Source organism: Microtus pennsylvanicus, chromosome 4 (assembly GCF_037038515.1).
Source record: "Microtus pennsylvanicus isolate mMicPen1 chromosome 4, mMicPen1.hap1, whole genome shotgun sequence".
Lineage (NCBI taxonomy): Eukaryota > Metazoa > Chordata > Mammalia > Rodentia > Cricetidae > Microtus > Microtus pennsylvanicus.
This window is the reverse complement of record NC_134582.1, coordinates 71,039,728-71,057,311: the sequence shown is the minus strand read 5'-3', so window position 1 is coordinate 71,057,311 and position 17,584 is coordinate 71,039,728. Positions and strand designations below refer to the sequence as shown.

The following is a 17,584-nucleotide window of genomic DNA, read 5'->3' as shown; positions in this document are numbered from 1 at the left end:
GAGAGTCCCCCTGCCTCATGTGCCACCATTGCCCAGCTGTGTTTCACTTTTTGCAAATTACTGTTTTCCTCAGTGATCATACCATTTATCCTTTGTACCAGCAATGCGCAAGGCTTTCAATATCTCTACATCCTCTTGATACTTTTAAAAAATATGGGCAGACATAAGCTAGGGCTGTATATTGTTGAAGTTTTTATTTATATTTCTTTAACAAGTGATGGTGTGGTCCCTTTCTTGGTCATTTGACCATTTGTGTGTGGGTGTGTGTATATATGCCAAGGCACTTATGTGGAAGCCAAGGACAGCTCTCAGAAGTCGGTCTGAGCAGACTAGGACCCACCTTGTCTTTCAGACAGAGTCTTTTGTTTGTGTGACTGTTTATGCCAGGATAGCAGGCAATTCTCTTTCCTATAAGCTTGTTGGGAACCACAGATTCTCACTGTGGCATCCAGTTTCTACATGGGTTTGGGGTCAAACTCAGGTCACTAGATGTGTTCAGCAAGTGCTTTTACCTACTGTGCCATATCCTTAGTCTCTCAATTTACATACCTTTTTTGGTTCTTTTTCTAGTATGAATGGTTGAGCCCAGAGCCTGACTAAGTATAAATGCAGAAGCTTTACACCCCCAGTCTCTCACTTTAATTTTTTAACATTTATTTTTATGTGTTTTTGTGTTTTTGTAAGTGTACCATATGCATGCAGTTCCAGCAGAGGCCAGAAGAGGGATACCATGGAACTGAAATTCCAAGGCTGTCTGATGTGAGGGCAGATCTTGTTCAGATTTTGAATTCTGGTTTTGAATTCATGGCAATCATCCTCCCTCAGTTTGCTGGGATTGAAGGTGTTAACCACTATATTTGGCCTCATGTATTTGTTTGTTTGCTTGCTTGTTTTTAGTTTTTCCTTTGAGACAGGGCCTCACTATACAGCTCAAGTTGAATTTGAGCTCATAATTCTCCTGCCTTAGCCTTAGCCTTGGGCTCCAGTGTAATTGGGAATGCAGACCTGCATCTCTGGACTGTTGAGAATTCTTTGTTGGTGGTGGTTTTGTCTTCTTTAAAGGTTTAGTTTCTTTTTAATTATGTGTATGCATGTTTCTCTATGTGGGTATGTACACTGGAATGTGGGTACATGGCCAAAGCCAGAGCATCTAAATCCCTTACTTGCTCTTTATCCATCTCTCCAACTTTGACAAGAGATCTTCATATATTCTGGATAGTAATCCATCCAGATTTGTATATACTTCTCTTTTTTGAGACAATGCCCAGGCAGCCTTGAACTGGGTAGCTGAAATGACCACAAAGTTCTGAACCTTCTGCTTCCACCTCTGTGAGTGCTGGCACTTCACTGAGCAGGCACTCTACTGACTGAGCTACATTGGTTCTGATTGATAGTCCTTTGGGGCACACAAGTTAACTTTTAAGTACAATTTACTGATTTTTTTTCTCTCGTGTTATTGATGCTTTTTGGTATTATGGTCATTGTTAAGTCTGGAGCTTAGCCCCAGCCCCTGGCATCCATCCCAGCCTGCTGGCCTGGGAGTATATTGCTCTGGACTCCAAATCCCAGCATGCCTTGGGAGGGGGGTCAGTACCACACCCACAGAGTATTAAGTGGGCTCCCAGAGGGGAAACATGTGGTTTCGGGTTTGCATGTGCTGCCCACTTTCCACACGCTCCGCCACCTGAGAGCACCTTACCTAATAAAACGATAGACATTTTAATTTGATTTGATCTGATCTAATTAGATTTCTTTGTGCTGGTGGAGCTGCCCTCTTAGTACTTAAAACAACTTATTAATTGAAAATAAATAATTGAAACCAGAGCCAAGAACCTTTTCATATTACTTCTGGAAATCAATTGAAGAAGTTGATGGGCTTTCTCAGGACAACACTAGTTAGTATACATGAGACTGATTCTCAACCTGTGGATTGAGATGCTTTTGGGGGTCCAATGACCCTTACACAGGAATTGGCTAAGAGCATTGGAAAACAGATAATTACTATTCAAAACAGGAACAAAATTACAGTTATGAAGTAGCAACGAAAATAATTTTATGGTTGGTGGGTGGAACTGTCTTAAAGGGTCATTGTAATGATCTGTTCTGTCCCTTTAAGAGACAAGCCATGCCCACTCACTCCCCTGTCCCCTGAAGGAAGCAGATCTTCTTTCCTGCTTGCAGCCTGAGTCTTTCTTCCTTTTCTGTCTCCCTTGAAGAGACAGTTTCTCTCTCTCTCTCTCTCTCTCTCTCTCTCTCTCTCTCTCTCTCTCTCTCTCTCCTCTTCTTCTCTTCTTCCTTCCCCCTCCATAACTTACTAAATATCCAACCTCACCCTGCATGCCTACCATGTCTCTGTCTCTTGCCTGTTGTGGTGTCTTCCTGCCACCGCTTGGGGACCTGCAGCCCTCCCTGCCGGGGACTGGCTGCTCTTGGAATCCCTTGCCCACTGCCTGCCACCATGCATGGCCTGCTGCCTGCCGCCGCAAGGGATCCTGCTGCGTTTTTTATTTAATCCATTTCAGTCAGTCGTAGCATAGGGAAGCTTAAGAACCACTGCCTGACAACCCAAGTCCATGGCTCGCTCCTAGACCTTCACTTGTCCTACAAGTAGACAAGGCAGGTGAGATATTGAGAGGCTTTAAGAATAGCCTTCAAAGCGTACGTGTGTTTCTTTTTCTTCTTTAGAAATGTACAAGTTTCTCCCTTATGTTAAAGAAAGACTTTAGAATGAAGAGTAAGTATGAGATGTTTTTGCCCATTATTTAATTTCTGGGTATTGCCTTTTACTAGAGCAAGGCCTCCCCTGCTTATAATGAACTAATTGTTAGGAATTTTTCCCAACGCGAGCTCTCTACGGATGCAAAAATCCCAATCAAGTCAAATCACAGCAAGCCAAATTAAAAAATATCCAGGTTTAATGGGATTCCTGCGCTTTCGGGTGGCCCTGAGAGGGAACCAGGAGGCCGCTAACCAGGAGGAAGGAAAAGAGACCAGGAGGAAACTTTCCAGGGAACCAGTTTAAATAGACTGAGGGCGTGGTCAAGATTTTGGCGGTTAGTCTTGACCCTCCTCCAGGGAGGGGTCAAGATTTGGTGGGTAACAGGGATGGGGCCTCCATCTTTGGAGGGGCTTACACTAATGGTTGGCTATCTAGAGCTACCAGGTCTAAGCAGTCTGAATAGCTTCAGTCCCTGCCCAGCCAGTATTTTGTAAGCTAACGGATAAGTGTATCATTTGAATGGCTGAGGATAGTTCCTCTGCCCCTCTTCCACATGATTGGTGACTGTTAAGGGAATTTAGGAAGTCTCACATTTAGGTCTCTTTTTGTGATGCTGAAACGGGAGTCAACCTGATAGTTGGGCACGGGGTCGTGTAGCTTTTCCAGGAAAAAAGAAGGTTTCTTTGTTTTTGTTGTTTTTTTTTTAAAAGAAAAATTAAACGAACAACAACAAAAAAAAAAACCTCTGGAAGATCCTAAGGTTTTAAAGTTGTAATCTTGTCCCGAGTTCAGTAGGGACAGTATCTGGGCGCTTAGTGAGACCGTGCAGCGGGATTTTGCAGCCAACACCGTTGTATATAGGCACTTGCAAACTTGAACCTCCTGGACCTCCATGCCCCCAGAGCCGTTTGACAAAAGGACAGCCTTTCCCCGCCACCCCTGTGGCCTCACTGCTCCCCAACTTTCTGCCCAACAGATGGTCTACGTTCCAGTAACAAGTTTAGAAAGTAGCGCCTTCCATACACGCGGAGGTTGAAGCACGGGCCTCCCGGGAAAGCGGCTGTTCTCTGTATTTCTCCGGGATGCAGGTCTGGTTGGAAGAAGGGGGATCCGCGAGGGTAGCGGGGTAGTCCCGGAGGGCCAGGAGCCCGGACGAGGGCGGGGCGGAGGTTGCTGAGGGACGTGGGCGCGGCCGCTAAGGCAGCCAGGGGGAGGGGCGCAAGGGGGAGCGGCGCCTCCCAACCCGGGTGAGAGGCGCGCGGCAGCCCCGCGGCGGCAGAGTGTGGAGGTGGGCGCGAGGGTTGGAGCGCGTACGACTGCCATGGGCGTGCAGTGAACGACCCTGGTGCGACTTCTCCGGGCGGCGCGTGTCCTCGGTCACCATGAAAGGTAGGGCGGCTGCGGGCTTCGGGGCTCGTGGGAGGTCGGCCGAGGTGCAGTCAGGGGGTGAGGGGCGGAGGGAGCCGAGCGCCCAGTTCACGCACAGACACTGGGACGCTGTGCCGCACAGCTAAAGCCCTCGAGGCTAGGGTTGGGATTCCCTCTGGCGCTCTCCTCAACCTCGGTCTCTGCAGAGTTGTTTGGAAGTCCCAAGCCGTTGTTTACGGATTTCAGTTTCCAACTTTGTAATTGAAAAAACATGCGGAGGACAGCTAGGCATCGTCATTCTTCCGGGTGGGTTTGCGGCTCTTGCCACTCTCCCGGTGACCCTTCTGCTGTCCCAGCCGTCGCAGTGCCACAGGCCGGCTGTTTTCCCGGGAGTCTGGACGTCCTCGTTGCGCGCGTCGCGCATCTGGCAATGATTAGGTGCCCGCGGAGTTCAGCTGGCTCGGAAAGTGCATTTGGCATCATTCTCTCTCGGATCTACTGACTGGAAAATAACTGCTCCCAGTTCTGCGCCCATTCCCTGCGCCCGCCCGAGGGATAGTTGTCCCCACGTGTTCCCAGCGGGTGCCAGAGATCTTGCGGGTATTGATCCCCTAGGTGGTATCCTCTACAGGCAGGTTTTTGGAAGTGTCAGAAGTTATCTTGCTTTTTAAAAGAATCTGGAGAGGACGGCCTTGGGGGGCAGCCTTCAGTGGAGTGGAAACGTGCGGATTTGTCAACAGAACCTTGATTTATGTGGGAGATAAATAATTACAGTCGGGACGACCGCGGGGGTCGTTAAGGAAGGGGGTGGGCGTGGTGTTTATGCAAGGCAGGAGTTCCCGGTTTGGGACTGGAGTGTTACACGTTTTTTTCCCCCAGCATGGTCCCGAGCTGGGTGTGAAATGCCTTCCAGCTTCTCGGGGCAGCGTTGCGATTGATCGCTTTAGCTGAGGGGAGCCCCAAGAGCTCAGAAAGTAACTTTGCTCCGGAAGGTTTCTGTGAAATGCAGTTTATGCTGAGCTACACGGAGATCCGTCCAGTAAATTCAATCGCCCTCCAAAGGAGTTGTATCTTCATTGGAGGGGACTCGGGACCCCGGCAAGAAACAGTTCTGCACTCCAGGTGCTAAGAGCCTTGTCCGAAGAATAGGATACTCAGAGCAAACTCCAGAGAGAACTTGAAAACGCTGGGACATGCTTTCTCGCTCCGCCTCCATTTCTCTCGCCTTATTTACAACTTAGAAAAAGTTTGTGTTTCCTAGCTAGGGTTCCCCTACCCCTCAAAGCGGGAACTGAAATTAGACCCTCTCCTGAACTACATACATTACTCCTCTCTGCTTTTTAGTTTAAGACAGGAAGACAGGGTTTCACTAAATTGTTCAGATTGGTCCAGAGACCGCAAGGAAGTGAACTTGAGAACCTCCTGTCTCAGCCTCCGAGAACCTTGGGTTACAGTTGTGCCATCTGACTGACTCCCAGGGCAATCTTTTTGCCAGTCATTAAGTCTATAGCAGTTTCTCAACTCCTGCGAGACAACCCCCACCTCTGCTCTTCTGAGCTCTCATCAGTTCCATCTTGGTGCAGTCATTGCAATTTGGGTCTTCAGCAGGCGCAGCTCTGGAATGCAAAACACAACTACAGGTTTTAAACACATTTTGGGTGAGTCTAGGTTGGAAGCCCTGGAGATGGCTCATGTTTTATCTTGTGGTCTGAGCCCATTAACACTCCCCTCCACACACCCCAATCACTTTCTGCCTCTGTTAGGGAGACTGGGTCCAGGGACTGGTGAATCCAGATGTAGGCTAGCCATTTTGAAAGCCTGTTTTGTTTTAATTAATTGGTTAATTAATTAGAGAGGCCTTACTCCATAGCCCAAGCTAGCTCCTGATCCTTTTATCTCAGCCTCTCCAGTGCTAAGATAACAGGTGTGTGCCAGCATACCCAACTTGAAGACTTCATTTAATTAGTAGCAACAGGGTCTTATTATGTAGCTCCGTCTGCTGTAGCTTTTATCTGCCTCCCTTCACCTCCTGAATTCTAGGGTTTCAGGTGCTGTGCCTGAGACACCAGGCTTAGCTAAAATGTTGACACCCATACTATGCTTTTTGACAGTGTTGTGGGTTGACTTTAGTCCCTCCCCAGCCAGTGTAATCTTCTGACACTTAGCCATAAGTGAGTAACCCAACAACAGACTCCTTGGGATCCTAATTATGCCATGTGATTAATTCATTTAACTTAATTTTTTTGAGGCATGAGGATTGGTATTAATTCCAGTGAGAACTTTACTGGTCAGTACTACCTTTTTTTCCCCTAAAATTTCCTAATTGGTGAAAGTAGTGAAGACTGTGATCAGCCTTCTCTACTCACAGTTTCTACATCTGAAGACTCAACTGGGGATTGAAAATAAGTAAAAAAAAAACATGGCTGTGTCGAATGTGTACAAACTTTTATCTTTATCATTGCCTAAAGACACAGTGTAGGAACTAGGTACAAAATATTGATCTTGTACTAGGCATTGTAAGTCTTTTAAAGCTGGTCCAAAGTGCATGAAGTACGCATATTAGTTACAGACAGTGCTGTGCCTGGTTTGTTGTTTGTTTTTGTTGTTTGTTTGTTTTGAGACAGGATCTCACTCTAGCCCAAGTTGTCCTCATTCTCAAAATGGTTCTCCCACCTCAGCCTTGAGAATGATAGGGTTATAGGGATGCCCCACCACGCCTGGTGTATTATTTATTTATTGAGCTGTTAGGACTTGAACCCAATACCTCCCACATTTTAAACCTCTGTGTTAGCCTCAGCCCCAGCCTAGAACCATTTTGTATGAGGGTTGTGAACACCCTGTAATTTGGTGCTCTGTGGGGTTTGAGTCTTTGGAACCAATCTCTGGCTAATGAGAAACTCATCTTTAGCATTCTTTAGTTAAACGGAAACTCTGGATGCTGTCAGAATCACAGAACTTTCCTTGCTGAGGCAAGGCTCTTTAGAATATACAGTTTTCTAATTCTAATGCTTAAACCTTGGTCAGATCTCTGCAGCAACCAGAGACAAGTTTTTTTTGTTTTTTTTTTTTTTTTTTTTTTTTTTTTTTTTTCCGAAACAAGTTTTCTCTGTAGTTTTGGCATCTGTCCTAGAACTAGCTCCAGGCTGGCCTCGAACACACAGAGATCCGCCTGCTTATGCCTCTGCCTCCCAGACTGCTGGGATTAAAGGTGTGCGCCACCACTGCCTGGCTAGTAACCCCATTCTGTATATTCTGTATGGGTCCCATCTGCTCTGCTCCAGAGCACCACCTGCTTGTTGTATTCAGCAAACATCTGTATCTGCTCTTCCCTTCATCCCTAAGGCAAAATAATGACACCATTCTATATTTCCAGAAAAAAATATCTTATTCCATGGTGGCCATCTCCCAAGCTGAACAAAATATAGTTTGTTTCAGTTTATTTACAGTTTCATTTTCAGTTATCTCATGACACCATAAATCTCATGGTTTTTGTAGTTACATTCTTTAAAGAAGGAATTTGACTCCTTTGGAGTTAGGTGTGTCATTACTGAATCACATTCCTGGTTCTCAATGCTGAGAATAATTGGTGAGCTTCAGAACAGAATCACTTGTTGCCTGAGAGATGATTGAAAATAGCTAGCACCACATGGGACTACAGAGGTCAAAACCATGATTCTCATTTGCCAAAAGGAGGCAGTCTAAAGAGTGTTTAGGGGCTAGGATGGAGCCCAGCCAGTAAATTGCTTGCCTAGAATGCACAAAACCCTGTGTTTAATCTCCTGTAAGGCAAAACTGGGCACATGATGGCTCCCAAGATGGAAGCAGAAGATTGCAGGTTCAAGGTCACCGTGAGCTATTCAGCCGGTTTGGGGCCAGCTTGGGCTACTGAGACCTTGTTGGGGGGACAAAAGGCAACAGCAGCCTTTCTGTACTTCTGTATATAACATTTGTGAATAACTACACACTAGTCAGCAATCTGTTTCTTCCACCCTCTGTTTTCTCACACACCCAATCAGCTTGCTTTCTCAGTGATTCCTGAAGGTTCTTGTACTGAGGGGGATAAATAAACTTTGTGTATCGGAATACCTGGTGGCCTGTTTTCTGCAGGGAAGTGGAAATGCAGGGAGGCCTCTTCTCTGCTGGTGGGCATCTCAGCTGCCATTCCTTTGCAGGGCTAATTTACAACTTAATTATGCTTTTGACTTTTCATTAGTTTAGGGATACTTGGCATTCTTAAGCCTTGGCTTAATTATTAAGTATAGATCTTCCCTGTGGTTTACCATACAGTTTCTCAGAATTTCCCACGCTGTTCCTGGGCCCCTAGCTCTTTGCCATGGTGGCTCATAACCAATGACGGTATGGCAGGAAAAGCTGGCATATGGTAGATTTCCCTGCTGGGCTTTAACTGGGTGTCTAATTTTCTAATAAATGCTTATTCTCATTACAGTGTTATTTCTAAACTTCCAATGCCAAGGTATTTACACAGTCCTTCAAATACTAGATTTCAGATGGGAAAACAGATTCAAGTTTAGTGATTTTAAAAAAGTAAATTTAGGTCATCCCTCTTAAAGGCTTGGGAGGAAGGGGTAAGGTTTCTGGAGAGGAAGCTCAGAGTGGTGGCAAACCAACCCTCCTGCCAGGCAGTTTGTGTTGTCACAAGGCACAGTCTGTCTTAGCTTCCAGAGATTTGGCGGTGGCTACCATGTAGGAGGAAAGGGAACAGGGTCTTGGGTTGGAAAGTAAATGTTAAGGATGCTGCCCTTTCTTACTCATTTTGGTGGGCCATGTAATACCCGATATTCCCCAGCTTTTGTTTGTTTTTGTTTTTGTTTTTTTGGGGAGCACAGAATTTCTTAGCCTTGGCTGTTCTGGAACTTGCTCTGTAGGCCAGTTTGGCCTCAAACGCACAGAGATTCAGCTGCCTCTGCCTCCTAAGTGCTGATTTAAGGTGTGCACCACCACCTTTTTTTTTTATCTAAATAAATAATTTAAATAAAAACTAAAGGGTTTTTATTTTTCCCTTTAGTAATACCTTTCGTTTCTTGGACTCTTACCTTGCCAGTAATTATTATTTGTTGCTTATTATTGGCAGGTTAATAATTATTCTCATATATTATTTTCAGATAGACGGGGCCAAGGGGCCCAGGTGGTCAGCGGAAATGAATATTCAAATTCATAGTCTGAATGCAGACTCCACACATCCTCAGTACAGCTTTAGTCTAGAGATGTCCTTTCTGTTTTCCCTTCCTTTTCCTCCTCTTTCTTCCTTCCTTCCTTCCTTCCTTCCTTTCTTTCTTTTTCTTTCTTTCTTTTTCCTTTCTTTATTTTCTTCTTTCTTTCTTTCTTTCTTTCTTTCTTTCTTTCTTTCTTTCTTTCTTTCTTTCTTTCTTTCTTTCTTTCTTAATGTGGTACTGGGCAACAAACCCAGGACCTTAACATTTTTTTAACTAGTGCTCTATATTCTCTTCTTTCTGCTTTCAAGGTTTTATGTTTATTTGCTTCTACTTTATAGATCTTCAAGCATTGAACTCAAGTTGACAGGCTTAGTGGCCTTTTCCCACTGAACTGGCTCAGTGGTCCCTGAAAGGACAGATTTGCAGGAACTATGGACATTCTGTGTAGAAAGCCTCATTCTTTGGTCTCTAAGTACACCATCCACCCAACACTTTCAGTCAAGCGGTGATTTGATTTCTACTTAAACAGGTATCATTTGAAGAGCCAAAGCCAATATAGTAACCTGAAAAGAATCTGCTGATTGCTTAAGGGACATTCTTAATTACACAGCACTGGAAGCCGGGGTAAGCAGAAATGAGTAATTCCACCTTTAAGATCTGAAGGGTTCTGGGGACTCTCTTAGCCTCTGAATTATCATAAAGGGATTTAATCACTACTTTTAAAAATAGTATTGTGGTATTCAACATGGAGAGAGGTTTTAATGAAGCACACTTATTGAACTTGGTATTTTAAACATGACCCCCATGTTTCCTAAAAGACTTGATATTATAACTAACTGGTTTTTTTTTTTTCTTCCTAACTCAGTGTCTCAGAAAACAATGTTCTTCACCTTAGAGGTTTACCGTTTGACATCTTTTTTTTTTTAATTTTTTTTCTGTTTTTTTGTTTTTTTTAATATTTATTTATTTATTATGTATACAGTATTGTCAGTATTCTGTTTGCATGTGTGCCTGCGGGCCAGAAGAGGGCACCAGATCTTACGGATGGTTGTGAGCCACCATGTGGTTGCTGGGAATTGAACTCAGGACCTTTGGAAGAGTAGTCAGTGCTCTTAACCTCTGAGCCATCTCTCCAGCCCCTACCGTTTGACATCTTGTGTGAAAAGTCGTCAGCATTTGGGTCTACCACAGTATGAACATTTCAATGAACTTTCTTTTCTTAGGACACTGGCTATTTATAAACAGTTTATTATTCAAGGGTTAAGCCAACCAACTTGAAAATAGATAATACATGCTTTAATAGTTTACCAGCTCACAAAATATAAATATGGTGGGCAAGAGTTGAACTGGACAATTTTTGCATGGCCACAAGAGTGTGGGCTCAGAAACCAGAGTGCCTGATGATCACAGGAAAAGTATTTAACCATCTAGAGCCTCAATTTCCTTGTGAAATGAGAGCAGTAATAATGACTGTCTACCTGAGACCTGTTTTGAAGATGAAGTATGCCAGTATAAATCAGTTGTTCAGAATAGTGTCTAGTGTTCAGAACTCAGCTTTTATAGTCACTGTAATATAAGACTGTTTTATTACAATCTTCAGGCAGTAACTTGATTCCCGTTATGAAATAGTTATGTTAATTTAATCAAGGGATACAGTTAGGACCTTGACGGCAAGTCCTCAGTTTTTGCAATTAAAGTAAATTTTCAAATTATAAATGTGTTGAAACTGCTCTAGGGTAGGAGTGAGCTGTCTGTGGAGAGCTGTGTTTATTTGGCCCTGTCCAGAGCAGTAGCTCTTTTCACTGTCATTCTTGTGATAGTATCAGAATTAGCCCTACCCAAAATACAGGGTCATACTAGGAACTTGTCATTGTAGTAATGGTATAATTTCCCTCCTTGCTAAAACAGTGGTAGAAGATACATTTAATTTACCCAAGAACCAAAGTTTTTTTTGGGTCTGTTGATAATGACAGAATATATATTTTCAAAGTTTTAAATTTCCTTCCTTCCTCCCTTCTTTCCTTCCCTCCTTCCCTGTGTGTGACATGCATGCCATGGCACACATGTCAAAATCAGGGCAACTATGGGACTCAGTTCTCTCCTTCTACAATCTAGGTAGAGCTTAGCGAACCCAACAGCTGAACCTGACAATTTTAGAACTCGGGTTTTCAGGTTCAGTGATTAGGCACCTTTATCCATTTAGTTGTCTTATTGACTTGATGTCAGAATATTTTTAAAGACAGGTGTCTCAATCCTGTATTCAGTTTTATCCCTCCTGTCTTCATTACTTTTCTATTGTTATGACAAAGCACCTTGACAAAGGCAAATGATAAAAGAAAGCATTTACTTGGGAAGCAGAGGCAGGCAGATCTCTGAATTCAAGACCAGCCGGGTCTATAGAGCAAATTCCAGGACAGCCAGGGCTACACAGAGAAACCCTATCTTGAAAAAAAAAAAACCATTTAATTGGGCTGTCAGAGCAACAGTGTGGTGATAGGAACAGCTGGGAGTTCACATCTTGATTCCGAAGCAGGATGCAGAGAGAACACTGGGAATGGTGCTTGTCCTTTGAAACCTCAAAACCAGCCCCAAATGATAGAATTCTTCCAACAAGGCCTTACCTCCTAATCCTTTCAAAACAGTTCCAACAAGGGACTAACTATTCAAATCTATTCTCATTCAGACCACCACCTTCCTTCCTGACGTTGCTTCTGTCAGGTATTCTGTTACAGCAATAAGGCAGCCAAGAAATCACAGCAAGAAACTTATTTCTAAGTATCAGGACAGATTTGTCTAATAAGATTTTAACCATTTGACATCATATCTATTTCATTAGTAGTGTTAATTACCCATTAAACTATCATATTTAGCCAGGTATGGTGACACATGCCTTTCATCCCAGCACTCCAGAGGCAGAGGCAGGCAGCAGATCTCTACAAGTTTGAGGCCAGCCTGGTCGACAGAGTGAGTTTCAGGATGGCCAAAATAAAACAAAACAACAACAACAAAATCAAACAAAAACTCCTATCATATTCTATTTATTATTTATAATTGAGCGACCATGTCTTAACTGGTTTTCAGTTTTTGTTTGTTTTTGCTGGTACTTGGGATCAAACTGAGAAGCCTGTAGTGTGCTAGGCAAATGTTCTACCACTGAACTCCACTCCTAGCCCCAGTTTTTTGTCTGAACAAATATTTGGTATGTACTTTTAATGCATGACATTATAGAAACATCACATGCCATGAATGATGTTTCTCTCCAAGGAACTTGCAGGAACTTGTGGGCAAGATTAAGACAATGCATAAACAACTGGAATTATGGGTAGCAGATGGAACATGTCTGGGGTGAGGAGTAGGTAGTCAGGTTGGGGACAGGGATATTTTCTTTTGAACTGGTTTATTATCTTTAATTCTATTATATTTCAGGTTACCCTATTAGAGTATGTCTCTGTTGGTTGGTTTGGAACTTGACAAGTTTTGGAATTATTTATAAGAAACTATTTTGAATGAAGTTGTGACAAAGTTTCCCAAAAGGTTTAACCGATTGGGGAAAACCTACACTGAATGTCCTGATTCTGTTCCATGGGCTGCGGACATGAACTAAATAAAATGAAGGAAAAAGCTGGGCATGGTAGCACATACCTTTACCCCAGCACTCGGAAGGGAGAAGCCAGCAGATCTCTGTTGTGGAATATTATTTTAAGGTGTGTTACATGTCTTTATGCTGTGGAACGTTTGTTTAATGATGCATTTAACTCTGTGAAACTGTGATTCTTTGCCTGTCTAAAACACCTGATGGGCAGCCAATAGCAAGGCAGGAGAAAGGATAATTTGGGGGCTGGCAAGCAGAGAGAATAAATAGGAGGAAAAATCTGGGAAGAGAAGAAGGAGCAAGAGAAGAAGGGGAGGAGGATGTCAGGGGCCCCATAGCAACCACAGAGTAAGAGTGAAAATAAGGTTTACAAAAGTAAGAGAACTGTAAAAGCCCAGAGGAAAAGATAGGCGGTATAGTTCAAGTTAAGAAGAGCTGCAAGAAACAAGCAAATCAAAAGGCATTTATAAGTGAGAATTAAGCCTCTGTGTGCTGGGTGACAGGCCCCCAAAAGAGCTAAAAAGACCAAAGAATAAAAGAGAAAAACACAACCAGCAACAGACTCTGTTAGTTCAAGGCCTCCCTGGTCTACAAGTGAGTTCCAGGAAAGCCAGGGCTACTTAGAGGGACCCTATCTGAAAATCAGTCAATCAATCAATCAATCACTATGTCGTGGCTATCGTGGTGTAAGTGTGTGGGTTCATGCAAGTCCAGGAAATGGAGACTCAGAGACACCTCGAGAATGAACTTAGCCTTTTGGCTACAGGGGGCTCAACCTCTGTGGACTGAAGCCCCTTTCCTTTGCCTCTTGGCATTTTTATTTTTCCCTGTGTTTACACTTTACCGGGTAGATTTCCATATCTTAAAACAACCTGTTCATGAGGTACCACAATATTCCAGGTTTCTCCCTAAGCAAGTTTTGCATAGCCTTTGTATCCATGGGAAACTCTCAGACAAGATTCACATAGGGCAACAGGAGATATCTGTAGCACAAAGGATGGGTTAGGGCTGGGAGTTGACTCTGAAACTAGGCCAGGTGCCGCCCAGCGGGGTTGTGATTAGTGAGGGTAGCTTGCTAATCCTATGGTGCCAGCTCAGTAGGACTCTCTCTCTCTCTCTCTCTCTCTCTCTCTCTCTCTCACACACACACACACACACACCCCGAATGAATGAATGAATGAATGAATGAATGAATAAGGAGGAAACACGCTGAGTGCCGGGGTCCACCTCCGAGTGCCAACTGCCACAACTGGAGCAGTGCCTCCTGCCATGCCTTTCCACCTTGGTGGACTGTACCCTCCAGCTGTGACTCAATCAGACCCTTCCTTAAGCTTTTGTCAGTGATGAAAAAAAACAGCTAACACAATTGCACTGAAGAAAAATGTCTTAAAAGAAAAGCAGAGGGCATAATTGGGCCACTGTGAAGTCAAATGTGATATTCTAGGCATAAGAAGATCAAATTTAAAGTTACCCCAGGTTCTAATGGCACAGACATTGTGATCCCAACTACTAGGCTGAGAGAGGACACAAGTTCAAGGCCAACCTGGAACTTAGTAAAGCGGGATTTCTACTTGCAGAGGCTAAGCACAGGCGTGGTAGTAAGAGGAGTTGTGAGGCGGTCCCCCCCCCCCCCCCCGCCCAAACCCTCTCTTTGGTAATTATTTAGGATATTACCTAGCATCTTTAATATAATTTTAAATAATCTAAATTTTAATTTCAAAACAAAAATAAGTACTTTTGGCAAGCAGTACTCTATTTGGGATTTCATATATAAACATTTATATACCATTTCCCCTTTCCCCGTCCAACTTCTCTCACCTCTTCCTGCCCCCACTCAAATCATAGTATCTTCTTTAATTATTATTGTTGACACATACACACACATACAATACTCCATGTAGTGTTGCTCGTATGGGAATGTGTTTAGGGCTGGCCCCTTGGGACTCATCCCTGGAGAAAATTGGTTTTCCTGTAACACCCGATTCTGTGTTACACCCTCGGTACAGTTTGCGCACCACTGTACCATAGGCAAGTCGGGCAAGGGCCTGGAGATTGAAAGAACACACAAAGAGACCTGGGTCATTCGTAAGGAGAGTAAGGAAATCAGCTGAATGTCGTTTATTCAAACTTCAAACTTACCTGCTCCACGAGGACCTCCGTCCAGGCAGGTGGGAAATTACCATACCAACAATGGAGTCAATGCTCTACAGCTAATCACCAGGCCGGGCAGGGGAAGCACAGGAACAAACAGAATGCTTTGTCAGCTCACCAGAAACTGTCCTCGCACCCCAGGAACAAGGGTAGACCCTGGCCCTACATTTTCCCTTTCATAGTAGCCATCAATTGTGTGTAGTTCTTAACTAGGGATGGGGCCCTGTGAAAATTTTTACATCTACATGGACATGTCTGTAGGTGAACACAAATAGAGTTGTCCTCATATGACCTCAGAATTGAGTATAATAAAGGGTTCTTTATTTATGGGGCAAAATCACAGATTCCTCTGTACGAGCAGGGAACAGGAACTGAATCTCAGAAGGATGAGGCAAGGGAATCTCAAGTGCAAGACCAGCCTGGGCTACAGAGTGAATTCAAGGCCATTCTGGGCTATAGAGTGAATTTGAGGACAGCCTGGGCTAGCAGGAAGGGGCATAGCTCAATGGAAAAGCACTCACTTAGCACACACTGGGCTTTAGTTGGATGCCCAGGACCACAAACAGTTAACAATATGTACAGCATTATGTTCTGTTTTCAGACTTTTCGCTCATTCTTTATAGAGCAAACTATTTGTCCTAGATTGTCTTAATACTGCAGGGCCCACAAAGGTGATACATAAAAGCCAGGTAGTCTTGGCAGCCTAATCTCCTTAGCTGCTTGCCACTCTCAGAAATGTATGTTTTATTCTATCACTGTTCGTTCCTGAAGGGGGCAGTTTTGTGTCCCTATAGACCCCCTTCTCCCATAACTGTGATGTGTGTCTCGCTACCCAGGGCCAGTTATGGGCAGCCTAGAACCTCTGCAGCTCTGATCAGCTTGGAACTATCTACATAGACCAGGCTGACCTGGAATTTGCAGTGGCTTTTCCTCCTTTGCTTTCTGAGTGTTGGGTACAAGTATATAACCACACATGGCTCACCTTCCTTCTTTTTTTTTTGTCTTTATGTGTTTGTGTATCTGTGTGTGGGTTTGTGCATATGAATGAATGTGGTCCCTAAAGAGAGCAGAAGAGGGCACAAGATTCCTCCACGCCAGAGTTACCAAACTCTGGTCTTCTGCAAAAGCAAATGCTTAACTTTAGCATTTGTTAAATGTTAAAGGAAGAAAAGAAAATTCTAGAGTCAACTTTTAAAAACATGGAGGAAGACAGTGTCCTGTGTCTCACCCCCAGGCCCCAGCCTTGGGGTCTAGCAGGTGTCATTCCCAAACCCTTTTTTCTCACAAAGAAAAAAAAAAACAGAAAAAAAGACTGATTTAGATACTTTTGTACAAAGATTATTCTTGATAATCCCAGTACTACAGTACTTTATGGAACTCTTCATGTCCAACAGGACAACTTTCATCAGAGTGCAATAAGATAAACAGATGTTGGAAGAATAGTGAATCCTTTGGTATGAGAAGGTATTTGGTATTAAGACCAGAAGCAGAATACCCTACCTGAGCTGAAGTGTGATGGGTCTTTTCTTAGGCTTTTGCTTTTTCTAGCCCTCTCTGCATCCTGCAGCCTCTCAATGATTCCTTTGTCTCCTCACTGCATCTCTCAGTCCCTCATTGCGTCCTTCAGCCCCTCCCTGTGTCCTTCCACTCCTCACCTTTATTGTGTCCTTCAGCTTCTCACTGTGTCCTCTGGCCCCCTCTGTCAGCCCACTGAGTCCTTCATCCCCTCCCCCATTGCTTCCTTCATCCCCCCCTACTGTTTTTTTCAGCCCCCTCCCCCCACTGCTTCCTTCAGGCCCTCCCCACTCTATCTTTTAGCCCCTCACTCCATTCTTTGGCCTTTCACTGTTTCAGCATATTAACTTGGAGGAGAACTGAAAACTGATAACAAAACTTGTGAGAATTTGAGGTTCTCGGGTTTATTTCAGGAAAGAGGAGTTCTGCTAAAACAGGACTGTTTCCCTGGAATAGGAAGCATCCCACAAGGAACAGCAGACAAACAGCAGGAGTAGACCTGAGCAGCGGTGGTGGGGAATAGAAAGGCCCAACTGGAAGCCCGAAGCCCTTTACTGTTGGGGTGGGGGCAGTGATACACTATAGTTGTGTTTTATTGTTGTGTTTCCTTGCTCTTCAGTGTCTGAGTGTTGATGAAGAGTGGATCTTGTGGCAGAAGGGCTGCAACTGGCAGTGAGAGCCAATGTGACATCATTACTACATCTTAACTACTCAGTTATGCCATAGGCCTTTCATGGTCTCATTCTGCATTGTTGGCCTCAACCAAAGTTAGATCAATATTCCAGACAAAAGCTGCATCTGTATGGAACATATTTTGACTTCTCTTGTCACCTTTCCCTAAACTCTTCAAAGAGGCAACTATTTATATAACATTTGTGTAATATTAGGTATTACAGTCATCTAGGGATGATTTGAAGTGTTTAAGGATGTGTGTAGGTCATATGCAAATTCTACACCATTTTATAGAAGAGAATCATATTTATAGATACAGGATAGCGAAAGACTTTTAAAAAAGATTTATTTGGTGTGTATGAGTATCTGTCTACATACATGTGTATATGTGTA

At 43.8% G+C, this 17,584-nt stretch overlaps 1 protein-coding gene across 1 annotated transcript in view; it reads left to right on the top strand.

Moving 5' to 3' along the window:
• Positions 1–3,939: 3,939 nt before the first annotated feature.
• Positions 3,940–17,584, top strand: part of Colec12 (collectin subfamily member 12) — a 195,858-nt gene continuing 182,213 nt past the window's right edge. Inside the window, exon 1 of the mRNA XM_075969338.1 lies at positions 3,940–4,108. Coding sequence (XP_075825453.1) covers positions 4,102–4,108 — 7 coding nt within the window. The 5' untranslated portion in view covers positions 3,940–4,101. The remainder of the gene's footprint in view (positions 4,109–17,584) is intronic.